Genomic DNA, 14,527 nt, shown 5'->3' with positions numbered 1-14,527 from the left:
TACTTTTATTATGCTTACTTGTTGTTTTTACCGCATTCATGAGAAAAATTTAAAGCATGCTTTATTGCAGTTTGGCTACAGTGCGAACACAAGAATCCCTGACACAGAATATTTACATCTAATTATTTATTACAGAATGCATCGTCAGAATTATTTGTCGGAAAAAGATCGCAGGAATATTGGGCAAATTTCACTGGCCTGAGTAGTGAAGATCAAAGTGATTTCTCCAACACAGATAGTATTGCAGACCCTGAATTTGAACCTAACTATGGCGAGGAATCTGATGAAGAAACGTGCAATCGGGCTAAAGATATGGCAGAGGAGATCAAGAGCAGAACAAGAAAATTCTCAAGTACGATTAGAAGGAGAACCCGATCTTAGAGTATCCGGTAATTCAAAGGCAACGGTTACCATATTGCAAATTACCAACACATACGGATATGAAGAATTGCTCCCGTGGTGACAGTCATGAATATACATCAACGGTTGATGACGTAGATATATCATCTACAATATGGAAAGATAATAAAAATGTCGTCTTGCTTTAGACTTTTGCAGGTATATCTCCTATATAAAAAATAAAACGCTTTGATAAGACTGCGAAAAAATCTATCGAAGTAGACTGTCCCTTTGTAATTAAAGAATATAACCACCATATGGGAGGGGTTGATCTCTTGGACAGCCATATTGGAAGATACGAAATTTCTGTAAAAAGTAGGAAATTGTACCTACGGCTATTTTATCACTTACTTGATTTAACAGTTGCCAATTCCTGGATACTCTATAAAAGAGCGACGGTTGCTAAGAACCCAAAGGCAAAGCTTTTAACACAAGCAGCTTTTCGCACAGAACTTGCAGAGTGTATGTGCAAGATAAGCACAACCACAGCAAAAAGAGTGAGACCAAGTACATTGGAAGCTGACATCCAAGACAAGAAAAAGAGAGGACCAGCTCAATACATTCCCCCCAAAGATATTAAGAGGGACCAGTATGTACATGTACACTGGCCGACTATAGAAGATAATAAACAACGGTGTAAATAATCCAATTGTTAGGGTTTACACATACAAAATGTCAGAAACGTGATGTGGCACTGTGTTTCGATAAAAATAATAGTTGTTTTTATAATTTTCATGTAAATTAACAATGTATATTTTATATCCTAACTTGACCTTTTATGCACAATGTAGCATTTTGGCAAAACAAACCTGTTATGGTCAAAAACAAATTTTTAAAATAAACTTTTTTAAAATGTTTTTACTTATTATTTTTTTATCATTTCTAAGCTTCCGCTAAAGGCCTGTTTTGATATTTGACATCAATAAAAAAATCATGCATTTAAGGGTTAAACTATATAAACCAAAGTGGTCTATATAGACTCCCAGGGGGTCGATTTCGACTTACTGGGGGTCCAGAAGGAAAAGAAAAAAGAAATGTAGTCACTATAGCAATTATTTGAAACTCATCTTTAATCTTGTGTACAACAAAGTCTTAAAGTTTTAATACTGATGCTGTGAAAACATGTAAGCTAGAGGATCATCTAAGAAGGGGCCACACTAAAAAAGTATGTAAAGATTTATTGTACTTTAACCTGAACAAAAAACTTCAGAAAATAAATACAGTGGACATGTTTACTTTAATTTCAAAAAGAGACAATGATGGTTTGCTCTATCTTATAACATCTCGCTACTAATAGCAAAATCAGGAAAATCTCATATCTTAAATGTTTGGTACAAAAAATAGTTGGAGACCAAAATTAACGTTTATTTCTTTACATATCAAACACAACTGATCGATGCTTTTACCTGTGATACTAGAATAAATATAGTGTGATATTTGTTTGAAAATTGCTTGAGAGGTGAAGAGCTACCCTAGAATGGAAAATTGTATATATCAGCAGTCTATACAAAAATAAAGGCGACAGAAAGGATTCCAAGAACTAGCGAGGGCTGACTGTAACCAACTAAATCTGTAGAATTTACGGGAATTGTTATGGTTTCACTTCCCTCTCATATCTCAACCTTCAACCTCTTGACCTAACTTTTTTGGACCCCTAAAGAATGCTTTAAACTGTGAGTGCGACTTGTATCTGAGAACTCAAACTCATGAAAATATCACACATTTTGAACTTGCATCCATTTCTAACAGAGCATATTTGAGAGTTGCCACGATGGACAAAGGAATATCCGGGTTTCGTGTTGCTGGAATATGACCCATAGATCCTAATAGATTATCTGAAGATGATTTCAGCTTCGTAGATCGCACTGAAGTTTCAGATATGCACATTGTAATGAACTTAAATGAAACCGACGTTATCAACGATGACAGGGCTCTTGAGCAGTCGAATGTAAATTTTGAAGTTGACCACAGAACGACACCACAAACAATAGCTTTGTTCGCGAAAACAATCCATGACTGGTTTCTGACTGATTCGCATGTGTAGTTGCGTTTTCAGCGTTGCGGTGTTAAAAATCCAGGACTTTAATTGGATGTTCACAGAGTTTTTTTAACTGGTTCATGATCAGTCAAAAACCGGTCAATTAAGTTCGTTCCATGCTTACAGGCACTGTTGATTGTCGTTTTATTTTTAATCTACCCATTTCGACAATTTCGTCTAAAAAATCAAATTTAACGTAAACTTTATCAAAATATACATAACTACATTTTTCCCTGTATATATAATAGGAAACTATAAGATAATGTTTGTGTATTTCGAGGTTAGAAACAGTAATAAATGTCCGAAAATCGTTCGCGGAGAATTTAAACCTGTAAACTAATCACTAACCGCACCAGCGCACGACATTAATCCCTAATTGGTTCGAAACTTGTCAAAAACTAGTCAGGGACTATCTCCTCGAACAAATATAATACAGACGAGATGTGACGAAACTCTGCAGAGAACTCCACCTATAATAGAAATACCGAACCCCAACCGGGACCATCGAGATGTAATGAAACTATGCAGAGAACTCCACCAAGAAATACCGAACCCCAACCGGGACCATCGAGATGTAATGAAACTATGCACAAGAAAGTCTTCATCTAATAATGCCAAATTAAAAAATCAAACAAGCGAGCCGAACCCCAGACTGGAACGTCAGGGAATGTTAAAACTTAATGTAATTATTGAAAAGCTAGCGCCTCTTTCTGCCAAAATTGTAAATAAAAGTTCAAATCACGTGCAAAACAACACTCACAAAAAAACTGAAAACAGAAAAAGAACGACAGGAACCATAGGAAAATTGGCTACTGCAAAGAAACGACCTGTAACCAAAAAAGCTAGAGTTAGAAACTTATTTGATGATTCTGAGTCTGAAAGTTATGATGAGGCGAAAAATGAAAATGGAAAGAAAATAACTGATGTAACAGTGAGACGTGGATCCGAGATAACCAGCGATTATTATCTGCGGGCAGCAATAATAAAAGAGGAAATAAAAATAACCAAAGGAAAATACAATAAAACAGTGGCATAATAAATCAGTATAAAACGATAAAATCATACCGACTGAAAAATAAAATAATAGCCAATAAATACGCTGAAGCAATGAATGAAAAAATAGAAATAAGAGACTAGAACAAACAAAATGTGGAGAATGCATGGCAAACACTGAAAGACACAATACTGAATACAGAAAAAAATATGTGGTGTAAATAAAATTAAAATAAAATTAATAAAATAGCAAGTACTTACAGACTGTGAAATTGGTTTGATTGTACCTATCCTGAATAAGGGCGATAATATGTATTGAAATAACTATAAAACAATTACCCTGCTTAGCACAGTTATGAAAATATACGAAAAAATATTATAAAGGAAACTTCTCTTTTTTCTCTTCTTCCTCTTAATTAGCAATTCTGCTTGCTCTATGAAATGTTGTCACTCCATCTTTTGCACGGTCGTCCAATACTTCTTCTGCCCATTGGTGATTTATCTCTTGCTATTTTGACCACACGGCTTTCCCCCATTCTGCTTATGTGGTCATTCCATTCTATTGTCCATTAGTTTATACATTGTATGTTACTTTTCTTCTAATTTCTTCACTTCTCTTTCGATCTCTCAGCATATTTCCTGTAATTCTTCTCAGCACTCTCATCTCTGCCGTTCCCAGTAGCCTTTGTGTTGTGGCTGTGTCGGGTCTTGTTTCTGAGGCATATGTCATTATTGGTCTTACAGAAAAGAAATTGGGACGTGTAATAGAACTAACACTAAATAAATCATAAAGTGATTTTAGACCAGGTAGGTGTAAGCACACACGCCCATGTGTTCCACTCCAAAAACACACACTGGAGATCAAAAATCAAGGTCTACAAAACTATTATCAGACCAATAATATGTTATGGATGCAAGACATGGTTGATGACAGAAGACACAAAACGAGTATGGAGATCTAGGTACAACCATGAACTCTACCAACTGTTCATATAGTGAGAATGGAGACCAAAATATTGCCAAAAAGTCCTAGATAGTAAAATGCAGGGCGCAAGACCAAAAAGAAGGCCACGGAAAAGGGGGGAGAATAAAGTGACAGCGGAAGCGCAAAATTTGCTAAAGTTGAGCCGCCGAACACGAACAGATAGAATCCCAAGGCCGCTTGATCACTGAGTGTCAGAGAGTTGCAGGGTTGTAATTGACTGTCTGCAGACTTACATGCGTTTGAAACCGAACGGGAGAAGCCGTGTACACGTGAACGCACCCTATTAAATAAAATCAGTTTGTGTTAGATTATCGTGTGTTTTAAAAATGGATGGAAATACTCTTTCGCCTCCAAGAAAAAGGGCAAAAAAAAACAAAATTTACTGTTGAAGAAAAATGTGTAATTTTAAATAATATAAAACAGCATCTGAGGAGTTAAACGCAGAGAAGGGCTGCGAAGGTGTTATTAAATTCACTGCTAAAGCTACAGGTAAATTGTTAATAATAAAAATAATTTTAGGTATTAACAAATCATCTGTTTATAATATTGTGCCGTTTTTAAATAAAACGAGCGGTTTGAATTTATATAAATATATTTATTTATAAGTTTACAGTTCGGTACTTTCTTATCAACTAAACTCACTCATAACATCGTTACATATATATACCAAAAAGTATTATTCTCGATCTTCTGGGGTAGTCCCACCTCTAATTCGTCTCATAGAAAGCGCATCGAAGATGCATAGCGCATGAGCGCTATTGAAATGCCAATTCTTGAGTTTTCTAGATTTATCCTTCTAAGAATTATGACGTATCGGAGATGGGCTATTTCATTACACTGCTCCCCTCTTAGATCTGAGCGTCCCGATCAGCAACTCCAGATGTAGGCCCAGGATGGCGGAATCTACAGAGCTCTCCAGCTCTGCATAAACCCCTCAAGAAGAAATAACAGTCTACAGACTTTGAAGGACACGATCTCTTCGGGTTAATACAACACACAGTAATTCGTACGCCGGTTTCTCGGAAGATCACTTCAAGAATGCTTCTGACAATCTTCCAATCCAGATTTTCTAGTGCATGGCCTATCTTGGGTAAGGCCAAATTCTTGATGTCATAATTGCACACGATTTTCTTCAAATTAGTTAGAGCACGCCATATATCCTCGTAGCTTGCCCTGTCTGTATACGACTTCCTGGTCACCATATACAGCAAAGATCGAGGATCATCTTCTAATCTCAGTACTCGTCCAACTTTAGGCTGCTGGTTTTTTAACTCGTTCAAACGACCGAACTTCCTATAGAATACAGATGAGATTCCTTTAGTCATCTCAAGATCTTGGGCAACACAGTGGGCTAGAGAGACGTCATGCGGAACACTAAAAAGATCCAGCTGAACTTCTGTCGTCACGCCGAATCTAGCTCTCTTTCTCTCTGCGTAATTTGACATAAATTCATTAAAGCTTGGTCGCCCCGGTCATCTTTGATCTCATATTGAAGGGTTCAGGCTTCTCCTGTTTCATTTGAGCCAGCATAAGGTGAAAGACGATTTATGTGAACTACTTTTGGTTTACCTTTCGGCAACTTCTTAATTCGGTATATTACGTCATTTATTCTCTTTTTAATTTCATACGGACCCTCCCATTGTCTTTGCAGTTTAGGAGACAAGGCACGACGACGTTGTGGATTATAAAGCCAAACAAGATCACCTACTTCATAGCTTTCATTCTTGCATCGAGAATCATATTGATCTTTCATTCTGTCACTGGCTAACTGGATGTGTTGTCGGGCAAGTTCATGAATGTTGTTCATTCTTAACTTCAGACGTTCGACATAATCTTCGCTTGCAACATGTTCTTCGGAAAGTCTGCAGCCAAACTCTAGGTCGCAGGGCAAACGAACTTCACGACCTAACATCAGGCAGGTTGGAGTCTGACCTCTAGTTTCATTCACGGCCGAGCGGTAGGCCATTAGGAATAAATGAATGTGCTGGTCCCAATCTCTTTGATGTTCTGATACAACTTTGGACAGGTGTTTACCCATCGTTCGGTTCATTCTCTCGACCATTCCATCTGATTGAGGATGCAGGTATGTCGTTCTGGTCTTATTGACACCAATCAATTTACAAACGTTTTGGAAAAGGGTTGACTCGAAGTTTCGCCCTTGGTCGGAGTGGATCTCCAAGGGAACACTAAATCGGCTAAAGAATTATTTAACAAGTACCTCTGCAACGGTAGCAGCTTGTTGATTTGGTATCCGCATAGGCCTCAGTCCATTTCGTAAAATAATCATGGCTACCAGGATATATTTATTTCCATCATTCGTCTCTGGAAGTGGACCTGCAATGTCGATTGCTACTCTTTCCATAGGACTATCAACATTGTACTGTTTCATGGGTGCCCTCTTTTTACCAATTGGACCATTACTAGTTGCACACAGTTCACATTTCCGGCACCATCTTCTTACATCATCTTTACAGTTTACCCAATAGAACCGTTCTCGAACCTTTTGCACAGTCTTCGTAATACCAAAGTGTCCACCCGATGCACCGTCATGCAACTGACGCAATACTTCTGACACTTTACTTTTAGGTACAATCAACTGAACCTTAGTTTCTGTACCATCATCGTTCTCAAAGGTTCTATACAGAAGATCATCTTTCAGCACTAGGCAATTCCATTGGCTCCACTAACACTATTTTTTGCAATTTACGACGAATGTGACCTACGTCGCCACCATTCCAACGTCTGGTTTCGCATCTCTTCGGCATCATGTTACGAACTACTTTCCGTATGATTTACTCCAGACGTTTATCGTTTTGTTCGTTGCTCTCTTCAGAAGTTCGTACTCGATAGCTTCGTGAAGCTTGACTAGCTGTTTCGTGCTCCAAAGCAATGGCGAGAGCTTCATCTAAAACTTTCGGTCTTGCTAGTCGTAAATCTTTCTGTAGTTCACTGTCTCTCAACCCATTGACGAAGGTATCTACAGCAATTTCTTCCAATATGTTGTCTGGTGCCTCTGGATAAGCCAACAGCGCTATACGAGCAACATCTGCTTCAAATTCTTGCAAACTCTCACTTGCTCGTTGAATTCTACTTCTTATTTGTACTTTGTAGACTTGTTGTAGATGGGCATCTCCGTAACGTTTGTCTAGTCGAGTGAACAAGTTCTGGTAACATTTTTCTTGACCCTTAGGAATCGATCTTAGAATATCCGCAGCATCACCTCGTAAAGCAGCAGTCAAAGAAGCAGCATTTTCTTGTTCTGTCCAATTATTGGCTGTCGCAATAGCTTCAAATTGTCTAAGGTATATGGACCAAGAGGACTTTCCATCAAATGGTGGCAATTTGAATCTCATATGACGTGTCGTTTCGTCTCTCGGTGATTCTTCTTTCACTGCCGGATCTAAGGCTACTGTATTAACTGGTGGTAGCACTTTTGTGTTAGTTATCATGGTCTCTAATTGTTTGATCTTCTCTTCTACGTCTTCTATTTTGTCATTTAAATTTTTCTATATCTTATCGAATTGTCTTGAGACTTCTTCAAATTTCTCATTGTTTCATCGAATCTTTTGGAAACGTTCTCTAATTTATCATCATTTTTTTAGAAGATTCTTCAATCATTTGCGAGACATTTTCAAATTTCTCATTCATTTTTCTTAAAACTGTTTCTACTGCTGATTGAGAGTGGAATGACTCTGGGTCATCTCCATTCTTGTTAAGAACATTCTTTAGTCGGTCTTGGAGGATCTTCTTGGACCCGCTGCAGTCTTAATCGCGTTCTTCTAGTTGCTCACGCAACTGTTTTACTGAAAGTTGTACTAGCAGCATCTTTGGTCAGGCACACACGTACTTTTTACTTTTCAAATGTTCTTTCGTACAAAGATCACTACCTAACTACGCGGATGTTCCCGAGGAACAATACTTTTCAAAAGTTCAAAAGTCTTTTTCAAAAGTCACTGCTGAATTTATTTTGCAATAAACTAATTATCCTCACACCGGACACCAACTGTACCGTTTTTAAATAAAACGAGCGGTTCGAATTTATATAAATATATTTATTTATAAGTTTACAGTTCGGTACTCTCTTATCAACTAAACTGACTCATAACATCGTTACATATATATACCAAAAAGTATTATTCTCGAATCTTCTGGGGTAGTCCCACCTCTAATTCGTCTCATCGAAAGCGCATCGAAGACGGGCGCTATTGAAATGCCAATTCTTGAGTTTTCTAGATTTATCCTTCTAAGAATTATGTTACAATATTTTAAAAGAACATCACCAAAATAATGGTCAATTTAAACCTCCAAAACCTTACCAAAGATCTAAAAAAGTGCTTGATGAAATTACCAATGAACATAAGAGCATGATTCGACGAATTGTTCACAGCTTCTTTTTACTAAATGAGCTTCCAACGGTTCAAAAAATTATGCAAAAAATTTCAGAAAACCCAAACATTCCAAATTTAAAGAAAACTACTTTGGAAAAGTTTTGAAATTAATTAATTTTCGGTGAGTACAATTTTAATACCAACTAACTAATATTAAATCTCATATAAATAATAATAAACAGGCTAAAAGACTTCGGTCAATGGTCTTTTGGTACATAGTATCAATAAAGTATAATTCTCTCTAATAATAAACCTTTTATCTGGACTGATTCATTCTTGTTTTAGGTTTAAGAAAAGATTTCGTAATAGTGTTTTAAAGAAAAAAATGAAATTATATCATGGAGGCGACGATACTTGCTATCCATAAGACAATATATGCAGGAAGACCGTACTATTTATTATTTGGATGAAACTTGGGTGAAAAAACATTGATCAGCAATCATTACATCGTTGTATGCAGCATGACCCGTAATACAGATGATTCATGTGTATTTTATACATGAATTGTTATTGTTTTTGAATCGCCTTTTCAGAAGACAATAATTAAAATACAGAAAATTGAATTTGATATGATTTTTCGGAGTAGTTGGTAACACTATTCATACTACATAATCGATAATAAATTGTAAATATCATAACTCCATTATTACAGTGACAAATAGAATTAATTTTTCAATATGTATATTATGGATTTTACCGCAATTACTGCGATAACTGTATCTCTCTTCTTGACTAAATCGAACTTGTGACATTGGGAACTGCAAGTCGTAACAAGCGCATGGCGTTCAGGTGATAATTCTATCTGTACGGCAGCGCAACTAACTATAGATGTGAGAACCTGGAGATCTGCGCGGGACCAGCAAAGTCGGAGGCATAGTTTCGAGGAGGTCAAGGCTCGATTTGGGCTGTGGCGCCTTTGGAGAGAGAGAGAGAGAGATGTATGCAAGATCATATTTTTAAGATCAATGAGATAATCAACAAATGTCTATCAAGAGGACAAAAGACATAGACTTTTCTAGACATGAAAAAAGCATTTGATAAAGTGCCAAGGTCAAACGTATGGGAATGTCTAAAAAGAAGATGTACACTAGTGTGTATATCTGCAATAGTGTGATAAATGTTTCCTCTTATTTGAACATTTCCAATTATTTTTTTGTGTCATTAGACAAATGACAAATAAAACTTTTTTCAAACTTCCCTTTCACACTTAATTCCAGCAAGGACCTGTTAATTTATTTACCCTATGAAGAAATAATTCGCCAACTTCAAATTCATCTGTCCTGCCAGTGACACTGATTGAAGTATACAGATAATAATTCATATGAATGTCAAATGATTTATTTATAACTACTATAAATTACACACTATGGCCAGGTATATACCGAAAAATATTGAAGAAGACCTACAAAATCACCAGAAAAAAACTAAACAATACCGCTAGTGTAGATCACCATTGAATTGTCTTCCATGAGCAAATCTAAACAAGTTTTAAAAAAACCTACAAATGTTGTTAAGTAATTGTCAATTGTGAATTTTTATCCATCTAGATAAATTTCATGGTTAAAAAAATAAATATATTGCTATAAATATGCCATTTTATTTGATTTATGATTAGTATTAAAATTAAAACAATACAAAAGAAATTGTTGCAAAACAAAAACAATTGCAAAATATGAGTCACAAAAGAACTGGTCTACTTTGTGTGGCTGTTTTTATAGCCCTGTGAAAGAACAATACATCCAGACAAAGAAAATTTTGATAAAGCTTTTTGAACATAATTTACATCTAGAATATATATACGTAGGTATATAGGTACCTACAACCATTTTTCAAAAAAAGTTTTTGATTTTTTGCTTTATTCCTGTAAATAAGTATAGATACTTACACAAAAATGTTTTTTTTAATCTTCTAATCTTCAAAATTTATCTAAACAATTTTTTGATATTTTAATTCATTTCAAAGATGTAAATGATTTTTCAAGTACTCCCGCAGGTAAAATACCTACGCGCAGTTGATTTTTAAAACAATGAAAAAATCCTGAATTTTGACGCGAATGTTTTCGCACAGTGAATTAAAAAGTAAACTTCTCCTTATATAGTTATTATAGATGCCTTGAATTACCTATAGGTATCCAAATTTTCATTTTCGTTTTTTTGCTTTTGGCAAAATTTGATGTTTATTGACTGGACTATTATTGATATTGATAACAAATATGATTAACTTTGAAGGCGACTTGATTATTGTCGAATAGACTCACTAAGTACAAATAATATTTCGAATATATTAACACATAATAAATAAATTAAAATAATGTCTTTATAATGAAACTGTTTGGTACGTTAATAAACACTGCAACTGGATGTATCAGCACTAGTCTGTAGTTATTATATGATAACATTTATGTGCAGCATTAATATGATTTTTTAATAAAATACTCAACAATTTAAATAAGTATATTGCTAAAAACTTCTCTAAAAATTTACGAAATTCCCTTGTTTGATCGGTAATGAAAATTATAAAATTTCCGCAAACACTACATATAATTGCACTGCTTTGTTCATAAACAATAATTTTGCACATAATGCATTTGCCAAAACAAATTCATTACAAAGAGTACAAAGAGTTCAAGGATTTTTGATAAACAATAAACCCAAATAATCACTGTTATTGCCACAATTAGTTAAAAAATCTTACCTTGGACATTTTTGTAATTTATCACACTAAAACTGCACAAATCCTGAATGAATTTTATCGATAATAAAGATAACAATCCACTGTCATTTCACTGTAATTACTAAATTGTCTGTATGAATAATCACCAAGTTACTACCATTTAATTAAAAATACGAACATGGAAATAAACATTCTAAAAATCGAAATACAACTGCATTGTATCACAAATTCGGTATCACACTTCAGAAATGTCAATTTTATTTTGATGGGGACACAAAACATATGATAAAGCAGTGTTGCCATCGCTACCGTTGTAGAGCCATAGACATATTATAGAGTTATCAAAGTTCAACGGAACCTAAATGACAGGCAAGTTATATTACACTAATAATTTCTGTATTTACTTTGTGTATCAATTGTTTATTTTATTCAATTCATCATCATCTTTGGCTCGACAATCCTCTGTGGATCCTGGCTGCTCTAAGATTAGTTCGGTTTCTGGCAACGTGTTGCGATCTTCTGATCTCTATATAGTATCGCTCCAAAAAGTCGGTTTCAACTCGATCTAACCACCTAATTCGCGATTCGCGATCGGCCTCTACTTCTTGTTCCTATAGGTATTCCTGTCGTTAACTTTTTAGGAATCATGTTGTCAGACATTCGTACTATGTGTCCGGCCCATTTTATTCAATTGGTTTTTTATAATCAATCATATACTTCATCTAATTTACATACCGTTGCACGTCATCCACGTCATAGCCCGTGAAGTCACATGATACCAACACGAAATATTTAGGCGGTAGGTGTGTTCTTTTTTAGAATCACTTTGCCGAGTACACTGGCATTACAGCCACTAGACATATTTTATTATATACGCGTAGAAATAATATTTAAAGATTTCTATTAATGTTAACTTAAAGAAATACACAGTGATATGTTTCATTTAATTTGTATAAATGCATTATAAAGCGTTCTTATGAAGAACATTTGTTCTGAACACACTGTAACTGTAATCGAACGAAGGTAATATTTTGGCATAAATTGGTAACACTTTTTTGACAGTTGCGGTGTTGACACTTTTTGTACTTTATTATTTTGAATTTTTAAGTGAATACCTCTTGTCTTAAATTTTTACCTACATATTTAATAAAATCTGTTCTTTTTAGAACAAAATTAGTGTGATTTATTTCAAAAATGTCACGTAAGAATTTAAATAGTAAATGTAAAGGATGGAAACGAAATCGAAGAATCGATCTCTATCTAATCACTTTCGATCAGAAAACCGAAATTTAAATAAATCTGAAGAAAAAAGAAAAAAGCATTTGAAAATTTAGTTGTAACAAAACATTTCAAAGTAAAGAAGTAATGAAAAAAGTGTTGTTTTTGTTTAAGTATTTCATTTTACATCTTTATACGACGCATACAAGCGGCTCAAATTGTTTTTAACAAGAATATTTTTTAACTCTTGTTTTGTTTCTATTTATTTACATTAAATATTAATTTGTTTTATATAATCCACTGTTGCAATAATTGTGTGACCTATTTGATTTAAAATGGATTCAGAATTTTTTTATACTTTGGCAACTATGTCAACTTCGATCTCTGTCAATGATACTGACGTTCAACGGTAAGTAAATTCATGATACTATGACTAACAAGATAGGATCTTCCCGTAGCACAAAATCGGTCGTGTTCGCGCATGCCGTCATTGGAGAGTAGAATTTGAATTTTTGTTAAAGTTAAATGGGATTTGTGTGCATTCTGTGATGAAATTATTCAATTAGCAAAATAATATTAAATGACTTTTTTGTGTTATTTGTGTAGAAAAGATAATAATAATATAATATTTAAAAAACTATAAGAAGAAACTAGACGAAAATAAGTTGAGGTTTAATAATTAGAATAATCGTACACAAAAGGATATCTCCAAACTATTTATTAAAGATTATTTATTGATACATACAAAAAACTGACATTACGAACGTGCAACTCTCCAATTACGTCACGACTTATGCGCAATATCATATCTTCTTAGTCATAGTATCATGAGTAAATTAGATGGACTGTATGTAAAAAATATTTAAGTTGTTATGAAGAGAAGAAATTTAAATGCAATATTGTAATTAAACCAGTTACAAAACAAGATTCAAATAGATTAAAATACAAGGGATTTCGATATTGATTCCACAAAACAAAATAATTAAGATAATTGTAATAATGTAGACGTATCTAAAAATTAGTTTATTAAAGAAGTTTAAAAGTTAACGGTGCGCAATCATCAACTTGTCGTTAATAAAATGAACTGTCTAATCTTCCTCAAAAAGATAACATCACAAATATGGATTTAAAATAGGTAAGACATATTGCCCATACTTATATAAAAAAGGCGATAATGGAAACTGTAAAAATATCTACCAAAATGGATTCAGAGCAAAAAGATCAATACATTTAAAGTGAAAAACATGCCAAAAATCTATATATATTTAGGGATTCTACAGTATTCACTGCCTTCCCTCGCTCAACCGTTTCCATCTCTCTCTGTTGTTCCATTCTCCATCGTTTAGTCCTCTCTTACTCATGGCGTCGTCTACTTCGTTCCTCCAGGATTTTCGGGGTCGTCCTCTTTTCCTCCTTCCTATGGGGCTCCATTCGGTTATTCTCTTTATCCATCTGCTGTCGCTAGCTCTTCTTACATGTCCATACCACTTTAGTCTTTTTTGTTCTATATATGTTAGTATGTCTGTTTCTTGTATGTATGTTCTTTGCTTTATTTCGTCATTACTTCTCCTATCCATTCTTGTTACTCTGCAGCATCTTCGCAGGCATTCCATCTCTGTTGCTATTATCTTACTGCTGTTTTTCTTGTTTATGATCCAATTTTCGGCCCCATATGTCATAATACTTCGCACTAATGTTTTATAAATCTGCGTTTTTGTCTTCATATTTAGGTGTCTATCCCACCATACTGAGTTAAGTTGTCGGATTGCTGTTCTTGTTTGTCCTAATCTTTGTGTAATTTCTTCCTCTGTTGTTGCCTTTTTCGTGATTATA

General features: G+C 34.6%; 1 protein-coding gene across 1 annotated transcript in view; it reads right to left on the bottom strand.

The window, feature by feature from the left end:
* The window catches only part of LOC140441454 (endoplasmic reticulum metallopeptidase 1-like), a 71,707-nt gene extending 59,969 nt beyond the window's left edge, over window positions 1-11,738 (bottom strand). The window contains exon 1 of the mRNA XM_072532189.1: window positions 11,498-11,738. Within this exon, the coding sequence (XP_072388290.1) occupies window positions 11,498-11,506 (9 nt within the window). The 5' untranslated portion in view covers window positions 11,507-11,738. The remainder of the gene's footprint in view (window positions 1-11,497) is intronic.
* Between the last annotated feature and the right edge of the window lie 2,789 nt (window positions 11,739-14,527).

Source organism: Diabrotica undecimpunctata, chromosome 5, assembly GCF_040954645.1.
Source record: "Diabrotica undecimpunctata isolate CICGRU chromosome 5, icDiaUnde3, whole genome shotgun sequence".
NCBI classification, from domain to species: Eukaryota; Metazoa; Arthropoda; class Insecta; order Coleoptera; family Chrysomelidae; genus Diabrotica; species Diabrotica undecimpunctata.
This window is presented reverse-complemented; position numbering and strand designations above follow the sequence as displayed.